The sequence below is a fragment of the Rhinopithecus bieti genome, unplaced genomic scaffold, assembly GCF_001698545.2.
Source record: "Rhinopithecus bieti isolate Rb0 unplaced genomic scaffold, ASM169854v2 scaffold_947, whole genome shotgun sequence".
Taxonomy (NCBI): Eukaryota; Metazoa; Chordata; class Mammalia; order Primates; family Cercopithecidae; genus Rhinopithecus; species Rhinopithecus bieti.
This window is the reverse complement of record NW_016803664.1, coordinates 162125-182282: the sequence shown is the minus strand read 5'-3', so window position 1 is coordinate 182282 and position 20158 is coordinate 162125. Positions and strand designations below refer to the sequence as shown.

At 44.7% G+C, this 20158-nt stretch overlaps 1 protein-coding gene across 1 annotated transcript; it reads left to right on the top strand.

Moving 5' to 3' along the window:
- Positions 1 to 6075: 6075 nt before the first annotated feature.
- On the top strand, positions 6076 to 8068 carry FOXB1 (forkhead box B1). The gene is made up of 2 exons (XM_017895919.1): positions 6076 to 6487; positions 6764 to 8068. The coding sequence occupies exon 2, from the start codon at positions 6821 to 6823 to the stop codon at positions 7796 to 7798; it is 978 nt and encodes a 325-aa protein (XP_017751408.1). The 5' UTR covers positions 6076 to 6487; positions 6764 to 6820; the 3' UTR covers positions 7799 to 8068.
- Positions 8069 to 20158: the final 12090 nt, after the last annotated feature.

Below are 20158 nucleotides of genomic sequence, written 5' to 3'. Positions count from 1 at the left end.
AAAAAAAAAAAAAAAAAAAAAAAAAAAACCTTTGCTCCACCCCGCTATTAAACAAAACACAATACCTTTTTCTGGGTGGTACTGCACAGAAGTTGATTCAGTTTTGACAATGTTGTTTAGCTATCATTTGCTATTTTGAATGAATGGGAGCAATCCCCCCTTTTACAACATTTGTTTCCTATTATGGAGAGGTGCAGCAGTTGAGGGCAGACATGTGAAAGTGGCTGTTTGATTCTCTTTTTCATCTCCCTGACCCTGCTTTTGTCCCTTCTCACCCTGGGAATGTCACGCCTCGCTACTTCACTTTGAGATGCTCGAGAAAGTGGCTTTGTTATTCCCTTTTAGACATACACGAAATTGTTCTCATTCCCCCCGCTGTAAAAGATACTTCACATCGGGACTCGGTTCACAAGTGCAATGCAATTTGGCTTAGTCCAACCTTTGTTCTGCTTGTACAAATGAGCGAACAGTGCACACATTATACAGTTGATCTACTGCTGTCTTAACCCCAGAGTTAGGGGCTGGGAGAAAAGCAAGTTAATCCCTTCAATACCAAGGTGGCTTTAGCAATATTTCCTCCAATAATAATAATAGATTTGAATTGCTTCTTCTGTTTCACACAGTACAGAGCAAAACTTATGGGGAGGGTTTAGCAACAACACAAAAAGCCTTCCACCAACCTTTTGCAAATAACTTTTTAGACAAATACACTTGTGTGCATGGTAATGCCCAATTTGAAGCTATGCAACTGTTTGTGCAAAGGAGGGATTTGATTTGGAAACAAAGATTTTAAAGCCTTGAAGTCTCAGAACAAATCACAGCCAAGCAAACATCAAATGGTATTTAGCAAAGCAATTCCAAAGAGAGGGCATTGTGCTGAGCAGGGAAAGAGTTGTTTTCACAGGCAGGCATTGAAATTGCTTGCTCACTATGATGGGGGAGGGGTGAGGAGGAGAGCCGGTGGCACCTCTTGGGGGTGGGGATCAAGCTGCACCAGCACCTAATTCTGGCTACTCTTTATTTTATGCTTGAGGTAGTGGGGAAACTGGGCCTTCCATGCTCTCCAAACTGCAGCAGCTGCTTGGGATATACTATTAAAATGTGTGGGGTGTTGCCTCTCCCTTTACCTCACTCCCAAGTGAAGCACAGATTTAACTCTAGGTGCCCCAGCCACAGCCAGAGGCCCTATTCACCGCTGGACAAGTTATTCTGGTGGCGACTAAAAATTGACACCCTTGAAGTTGAGCCCCCCAGTTTGGATGAGAGTAAAGGGTGAACAGGAGGTGGAGACTCTTGTCTTAGAACCCCGCAAGATTGGGCCCGGAGGGGAGATCTAATTATGGCCAATATACTACTTGTCAAAGGTTTTTGTGTTTTGTTTTGTTTTTTCCTTTCTGTGATGAGTTAAGCTCCAACCCCCTTGTAGCCCAATCACCAACGGATGAAATAGCTGGCTCCAAAGTTCCCCGGCAGATATTCTTCCCCACTAGTTGGAAAAAGTATGCTCCTGCGGCAGCACAGTGCAGGGGTCGCTGGCGAGGATAGGGAGTGTGGGTGGGTACGGAGTCCTTTCACTGCCTTTCGGCAGTTGGCACCAGAGCGGAAAGTGTGTCCCCTCCCCCGCCTCTTTCCTTTGGGCAGTTTGATTTCCCGCCAGACTCAGTCGGAGTGGCCTGGAAGAGCGGGCTCAAACTCCTGGGGCAGTCGTGGGAGAGTCGTAGCGGATAGGTTTCCCCTAACACGCGCTGGGTCCTCGTCTCTGCCCCCTCACCCCCGCCCCCAACCCGAACCTGCAAGTCGATGTTGTCCGGTGAACCTGGGAGAGGATAACTTTCTGAGCTAGTTCCCTCTGGTCCCGAAATCCAGCACGTTAAAGCTAGGCCTTGCAGTGCTGGGGGGTTGGCGAGGGAGGGGCACAGATACCGAGGACAAACAGCCCCCAGGACACTCAGGATGGCAATTTTTTTAAATTGACCACTGACAGGCTGAGGGAGTTTGTTTTAGTGCTGAATACCCCGGGAATGAAATCCTTTTAAAAGGGAGGCTAAGTCGTTTCACGCCACCAAAGTGCAGATTTGAAGAATGACTGATGGGACAAAGAGGCGCGATGCGTTAGCGCGGGTTCCCAGAGTGAGCGCAGCACTGGGGCAAATGCGGGAGGCGGCCTGGAGAAGTGGGGCGGGGCAGGGGAGACTCGCAAGGCCCTAAAACCTGAAATCGACGGCGCACCAGCCTTCGACCCTCTCCCTCAGCACATTTCACTGTCAATTTGGTGAAGAAGATGCAAAAAGCAGAAGGGAGAGAAGAAAAGTGTAGCGAAGAGGAGTGAAGGACCGGAGTGCTGTAGGAGAGGGGAAAGAAGGAGAGGGAGGGAGAGACTTAGATTGAGGAAGCGTAAAGGAGTTCAGGGAGACTCAGGGAGAAAGAAGAGGACCGCGCAAAGGAAGGCTTAGCCGAAACGCTTCAGGCAGCGCAGAGTTCATTTTCCAAGTGGGGACGACGGGTATTGTTTTTGGCACCTAGGAAACCTTCGGAAGCTGCTGGGTACTTTCCCTCCGCCTCCCGTCTATGTTTGGTAAATATTAACAAACCAGGGCGCGTTATTTTCTGGAGTGTGCATGGAGGGGCTGGCGGGGACTAGGGACAGATTTCCTCTCCTGGAGCCCCCGCCCCCCAAGCCCCAGCCCCACCCTTCACGCACACACACACACCTGCTTGACAACAGAAGGAATCAAAATCAATATTGTATTTGTCACCCCTCTGTCTCCTTTTTACTCCCTCACCAACCCGGCTGCCACTGAAGCGAATTGTGGATTTATGGAGGGAAATTAGCATAAATTATTACGAAATCTGTAGCCGTGTGTGGTCCAGCTTGTGGGAAAAGAGGCTATTGCGAACTCTCCAAGCAGAAAGGTGGTCGGTGGTGGGCTCTGCGGAGGCGATGAATGGCTATTGCACGAAAGAGATTTCCATTTGGTTTGCACATGGGTATAATTGACTTATGTGTATTTTATACAGTTTTCCCAACAACTCGCTAAGCCTCCGGGTCGGATGTGCCTCCCCCCAACCCCCACCCCCTGTTTGCTTTGGGTTCTGCACAATAGACTCTGATGCACTTTTCAAGATTTCTGGAAAGTGCTCTTTCCCTCCTCCTTTTCATAATACCAGTCTTAAAATACTGTCAATAACATGCAAATCCTCCCTCCCCGCCCTGGGCTTTGTAGACCTCCAGCAGAACCAAGATAAAACTTTGTAGCAAAGCCCAAGTTTTAAATGTATATCTCACAACTTCTCTCCTCATCCAAGGCAAACTTGTGCTATTAGGTTCGGTTTACTTAAGTAACCCTGGTCGTGTGCAATGTGCGTCAAACTCCTATCTCCACACTAGCCAAACTTTAAAGATTCATCAGACACAAATTCCTACTTGTATCCTCGCATGTTCCAAACTTAGGGGTGACAACGTTCCCGGGGAGACAGACAAAGATTTATTTCGACTTCGGTCTTTTTTTTTTTTTCAACCCGAACGTTTTTACCCTTAGAATTTAGTTAATCTCCTGTTTACTCTGAGCAATGATTTCGACAGGCATACAATGGCCTCTTTGCAGGGCAACAAAATGCCAATTGTTAAAATAAACCACTTCTCTCTCCTTATTCCCCACCCTCAACACGCACCCATGCCGGATAGAAAAGAATCTTCCTGGCTGTCACTGGGCGAGCGGAGGAGAGCTTTCACTCCTATCTACATCCCGAATCCAGCCGCCCATGATATTTTATCGGTCTACATATCAATATGAACAGATGCACATATTTACTGAGAGGATCCTAAAAATTCTTGGGGGTGTCTACACTGGTACCCTTCCACCGCAGGAGCGCTCCTGCCTTGCCCACAGTAACTGTTTTGTACCGAGGCCAGCTGTACTCCTGAGCAGGGAAGCCGTGGACCAGCGCCTTTCCATTCTGGGAAACACAAGCCTTGCCCACTATTCCTCATCACGGATCCCCCAGGCTCCCAGGCTCTTTGGACTTCCCAGCTCCTTCCTCCCCCGGACCTTCGATTCGAATCTGGCCGCACCAAGTAACCCCCCAAACGCCGCACCTCGTTATGACCTGAAGCGCGAGTAGCTGGGACGAGTACGGCTGCCTCCGGCCAAAGCTTGGCAGAGGTTCCATCTGAGTCCAAGTGGTTTATCTGCTGAGAAGGGCAATACATTTATCTGCCCTTCTCGAGTCATACCCCCAGAGACAGGTCAACATCCCTCCCCACAGCCCCTCGCACCCATCTCCTCCTCCCGGTTATTTTTTCCGAATTAAGAAGGTGACATTATTCTTTTCTTCAAGCACTTCTGCTAATATTGAAAAACGTGCGCTTGCATCTCAAGCGAGGCAGCCCAGAGCCAGAGCCATTTCAATATTAATGAAATTGTTTAATCTCCTAAATTCATCGTGTTTAAGTTACGTTTTGGTGAGTTATTGACCGCCTCCGAAACTGTAGTTAATGAAGTTGTGTGTGTGTGTGTGTGTGTGTGTGTGTGTGTGTGTGCATGCGCGCGCTGAAAGATCTTTTTTATGCTAACCCCAAACAGCTCCACTAATAATACTCTAATATCACTTAAAGTGTTGTGTTGAAACTTAACACCCAGAATTCTCTACGACCACCCCTTCTAGGAAAAAAAAGTTCTCACATTTCTAGACTTTGAAGATGATTCTGTGTGGTCTGTAGGTATTGAGTTTTTAACAACCCAGTAAAATGAATGTCTTTAAAAAACCTTAAAGGTCGCAGAACGTGCAGAAACCGGTGGGAACTCCTGGTGTGTACTCATAGACTGCGTGCATGCAGGCGGGGTCGACTCACTATTTACTTCATAGCAATTTGATGATGATGATGATGACGACGGCAGCGACGACGATGAGGATAATGACAATAATAATGATTCATTTAACCCTCCCAAGGCGAATCCGAGCCAAAGGGAGCCTGCTGCTCGCACCAGGCGGAGTGACCCGAGGCACATTGCCCCCTTCCCAAAAAGGAAAACTCTATGGTTCTTTCCCCAAGTTGCAGAAGATACTGCTGTTTTAGTGGGATCGCAGGCAGCTTTTGCTACACTCTAAATCCTAAGTAAGTTCTCCATACAAAAAAAAGCGGGAGTGGGGGAGTGAGAGGGGTGGGAGGGTTGGGGAGGGGAGTTCCGGCTGTAAAATGAAAACTTCCAGGATATGCCTGAGTCCTAAAGTTTCAAAACACCTGGGAAAAGCGAGAGCCCCTGAGGCTTACCTGGTGATAAACTGTGTCAAACTCAGGCCCTCCCCAGGTCCGCACAACATTTGCCTCAACAGCCCCTGAGCCTCCGTCCTGTGTCCAACCAAATTCCCGGAGGACTTTTAAAGCAAATACTTGGACTTTTCGCCCAGATACACTATTTTAATTTTTAAAAATTTGATCAATACAGTTACATTCAAAATGGGCTCTTACATGGGGATGTCCAATCACATTTTGAAAGTATTTTGTAAACCCCATCACTTTTTCAAAGCTACACACCTAACTAAACAGAGCTGAAGCAGCTTTATAGGAAGGTCAAGTCAAATTTCGACCTAACTCCTGGGGGACTGGGGGGCAAGGGTGTGTTTTCATTATTATAACCCATGCAAACAACCCCGGGTAGTGCTAAGCGCAGGAAAAGGGTCGGTTTCGGGGAAAGCCGTGCCTAAAGTTACCTAACAGATACAAACCGGATACAACGCAGAGGAAACAGAATACCCCAGTCAAGCAATTTCCATGTCAAACATCATCTGCGCGGCTGCTCCATCTGTGAATGTGAGTGGTCGCCTGGCTCCCTGCTCCGCGGCGGCCGCCTCCTCATACCTTCACACGGCGCACACCGGCCGGCGCGTCCTGCTCGCTGCCAGTGGCCGAGGCTCTTCCGCCTCGCCCAGTCTGGAGCTGGAAGTAATTCCTATTGGCCAAGGTGTCCATGTAAATAGGTGTGAAAGAAACCAGAGCTGACCGGGCTCTCCCTTCTCGCTCAGTCCCCTCCCTCTGCAGCCCCCGCTCCCCCTCCTCTTCCTCCTCCTCCTCCCAAGGCGATTGTCATATGATAGCTAAGAAGTGGCACATTAATGAAGCGCCGCTACAGGGGTCTTTTCTGCTCCTGTCACCGCTTAAAACTATCAGATGGTTCGAGGGAGGGCATGGAGGCAGCCACCTAGCTCAGCCGAGACACGGAGCCCACAGTAGCGCCCTCCGGAGCCCTAAGACCTTCGCTGCCACCATTCGCGCCGGGACTCCTCAGCCGAGCTCGGCCGCCCGCAGGACGCTCCAGGAGCGTCGCGGACCGGGCGGCGCGGGACGCTGCGGGACTGAGCTCAAGAGCTCAGGTTCGCGCCGAGTCCAACCGGACCCGGACGCTGCGCGCAGAGTGCGCGCCGAGAGAGAAGCCGCGCGCAGCGGCGCCCTCCCGGATGCGGACGCGCAACTTGAAGCAACTTTAAGGTGAGCAGCTCTCTGTTCCGTCCCTGCACCCGGTTCTTGCCCCAGGCCCGACTTACTTCCCGGCTATCCTAGCGCCGCTCGCCCGCTTCCCCTCCTGCGCCCCCTGGCTGGGTCCCACTAAGCAGGCAAAGTTGCTGGCTAAAGAGCGCGGGCGCCGGCTGATCGAGCGCCGCAGCCCCCACCTCCGACCCCCGAAGTCTGTTACTCGGCCTGGCTGACCCCGCCGGTGTCTCTGTGCACCCATGCTACCTCCTCTTATTACCTCCCCCTTCCCAGATCCGAGCAGTCCGCCGGCCCGCGCAGACCCAGAGCAAGAAGAGGGCGAGGAAGAAGATGCCTCGGCCCGGCCGTAACACGTACAGCGACCAGAAGCCGCCCTACTCGTACATCTCGCTGACCGCTATGGCCATCCAGAGCTCTCCCGAGAAGATGCTGCCGCTGAGCGAGATCTACAAGTTCATCATGGACCGCTTCCCCTACTACAGGGAGAACACGCAGCGCTGGCAGAACAGCCTGCGCCACAACCTCTCCTTCAACGACTGCTTCATCAAGATCCCGCGGCGGCCAGACCAGCCAGGCAAGGGCAGCTTCTGGGCGCTGCACCCCAGCTGCGGGGACATGTTCGAGAACGGCAGCTTCCTGAGGCGCCGCAAGCGCTTCAAGGTGCTTAAGTCCGACCACCTGGCGCCCAGCAAGCCAGCGGACGCGGCGCAGTACCTGCAGCAGCAGGCCAAGCTGCGGCTCAGCGCGCTGGCGGCCTCGGGCACGCACCTGCCACAGATGCCCGCTGCCGCCTACAACTTGGGCGGCGTGGCGCAGCCCTCGGGCTTCAAGCACCCCTTCGCCATCGAGAACATCATCGCGCGGGAATACAAGATGCCTGGGGGACTGGCCTTCTCAGCCATGCAGCCGGTGCCCGCTGCCTACCCGCTCCCCAACCAGTTGACTACCATGGGCAGCTCGCTGGGCACCGGCTGGCCACACGTGTATGGCTCCGCCGGCATGATCGACTCGGCCACCCCCATCTCCATGGCGAGTGGCGACTACAGCGCCTACGGCGTGCCGTTGAAGCCGCTGTGCCACGCGGCGGGCCAGACGCTGCCCGCCATCCCCGTACCCATTAAGCCCACGCCGGCCGCCGTGCCCGCGCTGCCTGCGCTGCCAGCGCCCATCCCCACCTTGCTCTCGAACTCGCCGCCCTCGCTCAGCCCAACGTCCTCACAAACAGCCACCAGCCAAAGCAGCCCCGCCACCCCCAGCGAAACGCTCACCAGCCCGGCCTCCGCCTTGCACTCGGTGGCTGTGCACTGACCCGCAGGAGCCGACGCCCCCTCTCGTTCTCCTCCCCACCACCTCACTCGCCTTCCCTGGCTCCTAGTCCTGCCCGCCGCAACCTGGAACCGCCACCCTAACTTGTCCCTTTCACCTTCGGCCAACCAGTCTTGCCCCAAGAGAACTTTGTTTTGGACCCAGGAGAGAAAACCCAAACTTGCAGATGGGCCAGGAGGCGCGTAGGAGTTGTCCTCGCCCCCACGTCAGGGAAGGCCGAGGCCACCTGAGCCGAGCCATCCCCTCCCTGAGGCCCCGAAACCCCCTCCCATTTGACTGGCGGGGGAAATCCAGTCACCCCCTGTTCGCCGAGAAAAGCGCGTCTTCCCTCCGCCCAGATCGGCGGAGCCCCGAACTCTGCGCAGTTTCAAGACTAGAGCAACTGCCTCAGATGTTTCCAGGAACAGATCTCCACCACACCCCCTCCCCGCGAGGGCTGCAACCGCGCAGGGGAGGGCCGGATCTCTTTACGTCTTGGAAATCTGCAGCAAAAAGGAGCCACTAATCTTCCTACCCCACTCGCCTCCGCCCATCCGGCAGGGGCTGGGCAGACCACAACTTCCCGGGGTTGCGGCCCTGCCTCCCGGGCTTCTGCGGAGATGTTGTTGTTGTTTGGGGTTTTGTTTCCTTCCAGAGGCTCCAGGAGCTGGGAGTTAGGAAAGAGGCTGCCAAGCTGAGAAGGCGACGCTTGTCCTCACACAGCAAAACAAAACTAAAAGTAACCTTGTATTGTTTACAAAGCGCCCAGTAATATGTAAACAATGAACTTGAATCTGTCTTGCTAGGCGGACGAACGGGCAAAGCCCACATTATAAGTACCTGTTGTAATGTGAATGTTTACTCTTCATTTCTGGCCAGGTTTAGGGGAGGGAAGTGGGGATGGGAAAGTTAATTGGGATGTTAACTTTCCGATTACTTAGAGACCTTTTTAGCTATTTATTTTATTGTTGGGGAAAAAAAAGAAAGAAAGAAAATGAAATAAGCCCAAACCAAGAAAGCATCAAGGGCAACCCGGGAAGAACTTAGATAAGCTGACTGATAACATGAAGGGATGTCACCGGATAGCTCTCCCACGGACAAGTCTTTCTGTTTGCTACCAGAACTTTTCCAAGAAGCTAAAGGGCTGCAAAGAGATGTAAATACTTGTGAATAGGAATGATTATACACTGTGTAAAATGCACTTTTGTTTGTTGTATTCCTTTAGACTCTTAGATAATTGGCTGGAAAACGAACTGTTGTTCTGGTGTGACCTGCTTAAGTTAAAAAAAAAAAGTTGTAGTATCATCAGAGCTGTAAAATTTTACCTTTCATTTTCCCTCCCTGTACAGAATTAGCATGGCATTTTAAATATTGATGTTCTTGTTCCCAGCATGCCTGTTTTAAAACAAAGGATTTAAAAAAGGGGGGGGGTGTCTACATTAAATTATGACCTAGTCCAAATAATATTTTCTCATTAAAATATGTAAATTCAAATTTTAGTTTTGTGTGTTTTTGAAGAGTTGCTACAGATAATAATTTTGCAAAAGATGGATGTAATGCTTCCATAAGCATGCTTTCTGCAATACACCGAGTAATTTGCCTTTTTCATATCATATTGTGAAAACAGTCAAACCTTTTATGCACTTGCAGATTGTGGGAGAAATTATTCAGACAGAATTTTGAAGGTGTTTGTGTATAGGGAAAAAGGAAACAGACTATTTCTATTACATATCAGGTGCACAGGTGCAGTGTTGAAAGAAAACCTGTTTTTGAAACAATAAGTACTTTATATGTATTTTGTCTATATTAAAATATACATTTTATGAAATATAGCACTTATAACGCTTACGTAGAAATCAGGTAGAAAATATGGAGACTTAAAAAGTAAAAACAGACTTGCTTACTCAATGCTTATATTCTGATGCATCTTATTTAGTGTGAGTATTCAGTTCCTTGCTCCTTTAAATTATTGCAGTTGTTAAAATTTTTTAAATAGAAATTACCTAAAGGTTCACCTTCATGTGAAGATACCTGTCCACTTTGAACTGAACAGATTTCCTTCACCCCTTCCTCTGAGAAAATAATGCTTGATGCACTTATTTTAAAGATATGAATGAATTTACTTCAAACGTCTGAATTTAAGTATTTGCTTTTCTTCATATTTTTGCAGAGAATTAACATTTGCCAAGAATTTATGGCTCAAGGCTAACTGACACTTTATTGAAAGGGTCACAATATTTCTAGAATGAGATGTGTATTCACCTAATGAAGTTACAAGGCAAAGAGAAACTTAAATGGTGATTAACACTTTACTGTGTAAAATGATTAAACAAGAGACCCTTGTGCAACACAGAGAAACCCACATAGAAACTACAATCACTGTACTTCATAGGAGGATCCTTAGCACCTGCAACCATTATATATTTAGAGGACTACCTGAGAAACAACTTAGGATTAATGCAAAAGGTAATTAATCCTGTTCTGACCATTTTTTAAAAAGAAGGATCCCACACACAGCCAAAAAAAAAAAAAAAGGTGGAAAATAAATGAATCATTGGACTGATTAAAATGCATGAAGCTACTAAAGCTCGTCAAACAGGGGACAACTAAACTCATTCATCAAGCCCAATTCACAATTATATCAACAAGATCAGCTAAAGAAAGCCTGGAAAACTTAACCACCCCGGGCTAGGAAACTCTTTAAAACTTTGTTCTCAACAAGAAATCATATACTTTTTAAAAAAAGAAAAATTAAATACGTTTTCAGTTGCCTGCAAAAGAAAATTAAGGCCATCTCTGGAATACGCTAATCTCATCGAATTTGGTAACACTGAATTCAAGCTGGGGATGAAGGAAGTATAAAGACCTAACATGGGCCTCAAACATTTTATAAATCTTCAGCTTAGATAAATGTTCCTCTTATAACAGGCACTAGAATTCAGAGATAAGTGATGTGTACATACACACATTTAATACCTACAGGTAAATAAGATACAGATCTATTTCTGATTTTTAGCAAAGGAGAGATTTCAACTCAGTATTTGAAAATGCTCTTTTCAGCTGGTAAGTTCGTCATGGTGTATTGCAAAGAATGAAATAACTTGGGCATTGTGAGCCCTCCTTTCACAAATGCAGGCATCTTTTCTCAGACAAAGTTGAATGAGTAAAGTAAAAAAAAAATCCATTGATGATATTTTGACCTTGATCAGAAATCCAAAGGCAGTCCAAACACACATGCCTCCACCCCACTCCATCCCTGCCTCACCCCCCAGCTTTGAGACTTATGCCCTGTTTAGCTGAAGTGCCCCACAAATAAGGAAGTTTATAACTATGATACCTTCAATGGCTCTCTTTGTCATGTTAAATCTTTTCACCTGGCTCAAGTCCAAAGTCAATACACACAGCTTTAAAATAAAACTGGAAGAGACAACACCATGGAGTGGGAAGGTATCTGTGTGGAATTTGTCCTGAGAACTGAGATAAGCGATATTATTTTCTATTTTGTAAATTCAAGCAGTATTGATTTCTTAGTTTCGGATTTTGTATTTGGAAACTTGGCTATTCTGTTACTTTTGGTTTTTTACATGATTCTGCATTTGACTGAGTTTTTAAACAGGATTCTCTGTGATTTGAGGAAGCACTGACACAATGAATGAATTTCATGCACTTTCTCAAGAGAGAAGCTACAGAAATTCTCACTGTTTCTATTATCTGATTTGGGAGTTTTGAAAAACCTGAGTGAGGAGTGGTGCTAGTTAAATGATCATCAAAATGGCCTAAATACTATAGCAGTGAGTTTAATTCCTTTAAAGAGATGAGAACATTGAGGGTCTTGCAAGCATAAATATGGCCAGGTGCTCAAGAAGGATGAGGTGGGAAGTAGGAGGGAGGAAGAGTCCAAGCCGGTGCTGCAGACAGTAAGATTTACATTCGTTTATGCAAGACTGGGGGCACTGGGGGATGGCAGAGTGTAGGGGTGAGGAGTGGGTTTATACTTTTACAAATGAAAATTCCCTTTGTAAAAGGTATTCAGCTAAGAAACAGAAAGGATCAGGATCTATTCTTAAATTAATATAAATGTCAATTAACTTTTTTTTCCTAAAAGCCACATATGCACAGAGACACCCAAACAAAAACAAAACAAAAACCACCCAACCCACCGGCTGTGAAGCCTCAAAGGGGATGCATTTGTTTCGTTTAAACTAACAACAAATTATCTAATTAATATGTTTCAATTACAGCATGAAAGGCACAGCCCCTGGACCGCCCGCCGTGGAGGCACAATAGCCCCAGAGCCCACTCTAGGAATTTACAATAACTTCACATCTGTTTCTTTATTTTCCACTTTTTGAGTCTAAAACTCCTCTCAAGATTACTTCAAACCACGGCCTCAGTTATGAAATATGTCCCAGTGTTAAAGGGGGATGAAACTTTGCCCATGGATGCTTCATTTGCAAGCAAAAAAAGGTGAAAGCCCATTGAAGAGCTTTAAACAAATATATTAGAATTCTGTCACTTTATGCAATTGAGTAGATCAAATGAAGGGTCCCGGCCACTTCATTCACTCTCATTCACTCGAATAGAAAATGCAAAGAATAGCAATCCGAGACTGGGCCACCGATGTAGATTTAGCTCCTTTTTACTGGGAGACAAAAAGGCTGAATTTTCACAAACACATTGCTGACTCGGGGACTAGGAAACCGGCACTGGAACCCCTTTGGAATTTAAATTCATTTTATCTTCCTCTCTCTTTGGGGGAATCTGTTTGCACTACAGTGCAAGATGCAGCAGGCATCCTCTGGCTTCTGAAAAAATGGGGGAGGGGAAGAAAGTGAGTGGGGGCAGACAATGTGGGACTTGGGATTCTCAAGGAACTCTTGGTGATCAACAGTCAGGTGTGAGATAACAAGTTTAATTTAAACAAATCTTTTTTTATATATACTTTATGTTCTAGGTAGACAAATCTTTACCTATGTCAATATAAACATCATTATATCATACACATTTCCAAATCTACCTCTTTGCTAGGCTTGGATCGCATAAACCGCTTGTTTTCAAAAACCAGAATCACATCCGGGTCATCAAGTTTTCTTCTTTCAACTAATGTATCTGGTCTTTGGTGTCATAACAGGCTAGATAGCTGAGCTTGCAACCTCACCTGTTCTGTCTCTCCTGTCTGTCTCTCTTAGTCTCTTCTCTTCTCTCTCTTGCACACGCACGCACACACACACACACACCACTTTCTGCTAGCTACCCTATCTGAGCACTGTGATAGTTAAACAGGTTATGTTAAAATCAAGAGAGAGGATACTCTTTGGTTAGAATTTCCAAGTCAGAATTCTCTTACATTTTCATTTTTCATGCCCGGAGTGGGGAAAATAAGCCACATGTATCAGGGTAATTGAGATAATCTTGCTCAATTTTGGGATACTTTTATCTTTTGCCTTCGATGCTTGATGTTTTTGTTTTGGTAAACTTTGTAGACTGTTATTGGCCAACATTGTAGAAAGGTTACAGTGACTATTAAAGGTATTTCTAGAGACAGTGTAAGAAAAACTAAAGAAGTAGACTTATCAGCTTTCAAGATGTGATTGCAGAGGAATAAACCAATTTTTCTCAAACTTGAAATCAAAATGAGATCTGATCTAAAGGAGAATATATTTGGAGGGTTTTCTATTGTGTTTTAAAATTTTGTCTGGTATTATTTCCAGGTACCTTTAACATTTTTCATGTTAGCTTCAAGAATTATAAGGTCATATTCAACACTATTCTTCATTTAATTCTTGGGATTGTGCCTGGAGCTGGAAATAGGACTTTGAAGGGGAAGTGGCTCAGACCTCCAGCTATATTTTAAAAGAAAAAAAAAAAAAGATGTTGAAAAAATAGTTGGTTGCATATAGCCATAGGCTATCAAACTCACTGGAACTGATAAACTAATCAGAGATTAACCATGAAAAATTGTCGTTGGCTAACTAAAATCTTCCCTGGAAGATTGTCCTTCTAGAACATCTTCAAGAATATTTGGACAAAGCGTTCTTTGGGGGCAGCCTCCTTTTGCCTGTGTCTGCAAATAACTGATGTCAAATCAGTTGCAGTCTTTTGAAGGAACAAACTCTTGGAGCATAAATTAGAGCAGATTAAGCTCAGAGATAAAACACATTCTTTAAGTATCTGTTGTTTGGAGACATTGTGATTCTAATTCATGCTTTGCAGCCTGTATATTTTTATTTACTCAGTTAATTTCTCTCCATGAGTGTTCCCTGTTAACTGGGTTTACTAAGTATACAGTACCACAAGAGTTGTTGGTTAGCAGAAACAATTGTTTTCAAACTCTGCTTTCGCTACAGATTTCTCTCTTCTTCATGAAATACAACATATTGGTAATTCCAGCACATGACAGCATATAGAGACAGCAAAGGATTTTAATTCTGTGCCACTTAGAAGAAGCTTAGTGTTTATTAAGTAATATCTAGAGCGTTTTGCATTAATTAGAGCAGCTCCTTGGAGAGACATTACAGCCAAGAATGGTTTCACATAACAGGAAAACTCTGAGCATCTGAACTTCCCCACTAAACCTGCTACAGTGAAACCAGAGCTGCAAAGGTCTGGCTTGCTTGGAAATATCAACACATATTTTATTTATTTACATATGTTTGATAGACTGAAAGTCTATGTATAACAATAAAGTGATCATTGACAAGTTCCACATCACTCTGGGTGCCAGGTGAGCTCCAAAAAAAAAAAAAAAAAAAGGCTGAAATAATAGTTTGTCTGAAGATTCTTAGCTTGATTTCATATTGGAGAAAAACCCTCCACATTGAAAGGATTCTTCAGACTGAACCAAGTATTTCTATGACTGCCTAGAAGATGCAAAGTTGGGTTCCCATTCTTGTGTTGTGTGTTGGTAAACAGGGGAAGGGCAGGGGAGAATAAGGGAGAACAGGCAAGGATAATATCTTCTATCAGATTAGTCCAGATTATGTTTAACACAGTGGTTCCTGTGCCTAACACAGAACAATTGATGACTGAATGATTGAGCATTCTGAAAATAGTCCTATTGGTTTAGCTTAGGTAAGAACGCTATGCTTTTGCTCCAGGTGTCAGTAATTAAGAGTGTTGACTGAGATTACGTTTCTGCTGTGATATTAAGTTTGTAAAACTAAAACATGTGAAATGCATTTAAGTTTACTTGTGGATGTTATTGGCTTCAGTAAAAGAGAACCCCTTACATAAAACAAGAAAATGAAAATGATTAACTTTGACATAGAAGTATAAACAGCAATTTGATTAATTATAGTGCTAATTATTCTTTGCTGTGTAGCCAAACATTATCCAATTCTTAAAATGACAGGTGCTGAATAAATCATGTAAAATAATTACTTGGAATTTCACTGCAATGAGAAATGGTGCAGTTTAGAGAGAGGTTTATATTGATTTCTAAATATGTAATAGGTTCTATTCTATTTCATTTATAAATTTAGTTTGTACTGTAAAAATACTTTGTTATAGGAATATTTTATATATTTTGCATATGCATATTTTAAATCACTCATTTCTTCTTTCAATATTTTCCATAGTTATTTCTGTATAAGACATTTTTATATCCTGCTTTTCTCCAGCATATCATAGACATTTTCCCATCTAGCTATATACTTTTAATAACCATTGATTTTAAAGGTTGTATAGTATGCCACTGAGTGAATTCTTTCTGTTTGGGCATTTAGAATGCTTTTAGGTTTTGTTTGTTTATTTTTGCTAATACAAAGACTGTTGCAGTGAACATATTTTATACCTAACTAAACGCTAGTTCCAATTACATAAAATAAATTAGCTTTTGGCATACTGAATTCCTTAACAGCTTCCTGCAAATTCAGTAATGTAATTTAACTAAAGATTTCAGCTTTTGCTCTTATATTTCCATTGCTATTTACCCTGCACCCAGGAACCCAGAGCAATATCGGCTTGACTTAGAATCATGAAAGCACTGAATGTTAGTGTTAGAAAGGTCCTGAGAGATTCCAAGTAAACCAATCTCTTTATTTTACTTACTTGTGAATCCCTCTGATATATTGTCTTGTCTGCAGCCCAATGACTTAACAATACCAGAATCAGATTCTAAAAATAAAGCAGAAAACTTCAGTCCTACCACAGATGCCAGACAAATGCAACTAACAATAAAAAATTATGCAGGAGGCCGGACACGGTGGCTCACGCCTGTAATCAAGGCACTTTGGGAGACTAAGGCGGGTGGATCAAGACCAGCCTGACCAACATGGAGAAACCCTATCTCTACTAAAAATACAAAATTAGCCAGGCATGGTGGCGCATGCCTGTAATCCCAGCTACTTGGGAGGCTGAGGCAGGAGAATCGCTTGAACCTGGGAGGTGGAGGTTGCGGTGAGCCAAGATCACGCCATTGCACTCCAGCCTGGGCAAAAAGAGCGAAACTCCGTCTCAAAAAGAAGAAAAAATTTGCAGGTATTGAAATTGACAAAACGAAGTCTTTATCTGATAATGTGAGTGCGCATGATTTTAAGGCAGTTCATGCTGCATGGCACGCCATACCTTTTTGAAGTGGGTGTACTGGGCAGTTTGTGTGACTAGAGGGAATGGTTATTGCTTAACCCCAGATCTCAAGAGAAAGAGATCCACCTTGAATTGGAATCATTTCTTAAGTTTCTCATATCTTCCCCCAAATTACAAACAGTCTTCCAGACAGACTGCCTTGAGTCCAAAGAGTTCAGGCCCACAACAGATATTGACTAATTTGTTTCTTTGACTGCTTTGAAATGACTAATTCCCAAGAAGGGAGATTGAGAGGAAGGGGATGGCAAAGCAGGCAAGGAATCTGAACTTCAGACTTTGTCTCCTTGTTGTAGCATTTTGTTTTGACCTTTCTTATCTGACACTTTTGTGTCAGACTTCCCCACTCCAGGTTCTTGAGACCTTATTTGTTTTTAATAAGGTGACTTTGGCCAGGCATGGTGGCTCACGCCTGTAATCCCAGCACTTTGGGAGGCCAAGGTGGCAGATCACGTGGTCAAGACTTCGAGACCAGCCTGGCCAACATGATGAAACCCTGTCTCTACTAAGAGTACAAAAATTAGCCGGGTGTGGTGGTGCGTGCCTATAATCCCAGCTACTGGGGAGGGTGAAGCAGGAGAATCACTTGAACCCAGGAGGTGGAGGTTGCCGTGAGCCGAGATCGTGCCACTGCACTTAGCCTGGATGACAGAGAAAGACTTCATCTTGAAAAATAATCATAATAATAATAATGATAAGGTGACTACACAGTGCATGAGGCATGACACTAGCACCCATCAGTGCTTGTCAGTTGGAACAGATAGAAGAGAATAAAGAAGGATAAGCATGAGGTCCACACCTCATGCTATAACCAGTCGCTGAGATTGAAATCATTCTCCTGAATTGGGATCAATGTTTTTTGTTGGGAGAAAAAATCATAAAACCAAAGTAATATTTTCACAACTACTTTTCCATAGTCTTCAAACAACAAGCCACCATCTTCTGAGCTGATCATTTCCACTGTTCTAAGTTCTTTAAAAAAAATTTACTCATTTTATCCCAATAACAGCTTTACGAAATAGGTACGTTTTTATTATGCCCATTGTACAGATGGGAATATTGAGGCACAGAGCATTTAACTAACTTGCCCAAGGTTACCCAGCTAGTAAGTATTATCTACACCCTATAGACACTCAATAAAAGTTGGTTTAATATAAAGACACTTTCACTAAACTGCATTTTCTTCCTAAACTGTCTTCTATTTAACTTATTTGGGGGAAAGAAAACCTTCTATATAACCAAACATAGTCCTATATTCTAGCTTACAGCAATTTTTGATATTTGATCTCGGTCAGATCATGTACCAAAAAAGTCACACTGAAATATCTCCATCCCATCCTTGAAAATGGACCTCAGCATATAGCCAACCAACCTGGATCCATACATCATGATTAACTTATATCTTCCAGAATTGAGGGCAGCTACATGAAATCTAAGCAGGAATGCATTCTTATAGTTAGAAGAAAATTACCAAGCTGAGTGCCTTTTTCTTCCCTGACAGCCTCTATCAGATCATAAAACAAATCAGAAGCAGGAAAAGTATGATTTTGCACTTTTTTTTTTTTTAAATGGGGTCTTACTCTGTCACCCAGGCTGGAGTACAGTGGCGTGATCTCGGCTCACTGCAACCTCCGCTTCCTGGGTTCAAGTGATTCTCCTGCCTCAGCCTCCTGAGTAGCTGGGATTACAGGCATGCAATACCACGCCTGGCTAATTTTTGTATTTTTAGTGGAGACAGGGTTTCACCATGTTGGTCAGGCTGGTCTCGAACGCTGGACCTCGTGATCCACCCGTCTTGGCCTCTCAAAGCGCTGGGATTACAGGCATGAGCCACCACGCCCAGCCCATTTTTGCACTTTTGATGTGATTTTAAAAAGAAGAAAAATGGAAAGAAGGAAGAAATGATGTAACTTTCTAACTCAGTAAATATAATTCATCTGTTGTCGATGCAACCAAATATTGAGGAAATCAGCATTTGGTGTTTTCTCTTAATGCTCAGCTTTCTAAAGTATGCTTTCTAAAGTATGCTTGGGCACTCCCATAGCTTTTTCAATGCAACTCTCAAAAGGCTGGCATTTATTTTTGTAAGCGTGCATTTTAAGAAGGTTGTATGTCTTTGTGTTGACTGTCCCAACTCTAGCCTCCATTTTGACCATTGGTCTCAGTTCTGAGTGACTCCTGAGAAACAGTTTATGCTCCCAACTTGAGTTATGGGCTGCCAGTTTGCTGTGTGTCTGGAAAGTTTGTCAACCTTTCCCTAATAGAGCTGTGCTTTGGTAAATGTGTTTCGGCTGGATAAGGCTAGCGAGGTTCACCCAGGCTTCTTGTTTGTCTCATGCTGGTTTGGTGTTTAACTTGCCAAATAAGGGTTTATACCTGTTACTGCACATGATCGCTCACTACAGGAAGTCCTGGAGCTATTACTCCAGTGGCCAAGCTTAGCCATTGGAGTCATTACAGCCCCCACGCCATTTTTAAAGATGTATACACTTGCAAAGACTAGGGTCCTTGTTGTCCCTCTCTCCCTATTCTGTTCTGAATTTTTTTTTTTTTAATTTTTTTAGAAAGCGTTTTCCTGTTGTCACCCAGGCTGGAGTGCAGTGGTGCAATCTCAGCTCATTGCAACCTCTGCCTCCCAGGCTCAAGCAATTCTCCTGCCTCAGCCTCCCAAGTTGCTGGGATTACAGGCACCCGCCATGAGGCCCAACTAATTTTTGTATTTTTAGTAGAAACAAGGTTTCACCATGTTGGCCAGGCTGGTCTTGAACTCCTGACCTCAGGTGTTCCGTCTGCCTTGGCCTCTCAAAGTGCTGGGATTATAGGCATGAGCCACCGTGCCCGGCCTACAAATATAAAAATAGCTGGTCACAGCAGTGCATGCCAGTAGTCCCAGCTACTAGGGAGGCTGAGGTGGGAGAATCACTTGAAGTCCAGGACTTTGAGACTGCAGTGAGCTATGATCATTCCGCTGCACTCTAGCTTGGGCAACAAAGAGACCCTGCCTCTTAAAAATATAAGTAAATAAATTTAAAAATAAAATATCTAGTGTTAGTTCTGTTTTCCCAACTGAATCCTGACTAATAGAGTGTTTATGAGCCTGGATCACTTAATCCTTCAGCACCATAAAAGTCTACTCAACTGATGCATACTGAACAATGGACACGGGTGCTCTACTGTGCTAGGAATTGGCAACAGGGATATGGTTACGAATCCATACCCAACAAATCCTGATTTCCAGGAACTTACCATCTAGTAAAGAAGACACACATGGAGAGCATGCCTCAATAAAAGAATCGGTTCTTTGAAAATTCTGAGAAGGAAGAAGAGAAAGAGGAGGAACAGAAGGCCTTGAGAGGATTTGGGGTTTAGGACTGAGTGAAGACTAATATTTCAAATTCAAGTTTACTAGCATAAGGACTTTGGGTGGCATATCTGGCAGATAGTGACTTTTCCCACTTGGTGGAAAGAGACTTGATGGTTGAGATAGAGGGAGATCAGATTGAGTGTGTTACAGTACCAACAGATTCATATGCCTGCTGTGTAGTAACAGGCTAATATGCAGAGACAGCAAGGGTTGTAGCAAAGAAGGAATTTAGTAATTTCAGGGTGGCCAAGCAAGGAGATAAGAGGGGTAAGAGGACACACTCAAATCCATCTCCCCAAGGAGCTCTGGGCTGAGTTTTTAAGGGGCTCATGGAGTACAAGGGGCTGGAAAATTGGGCTGTTGATTGGACAGGGTAAGTGATAAAATTGTCAGGATGTAGAAACCACATTCTTTGG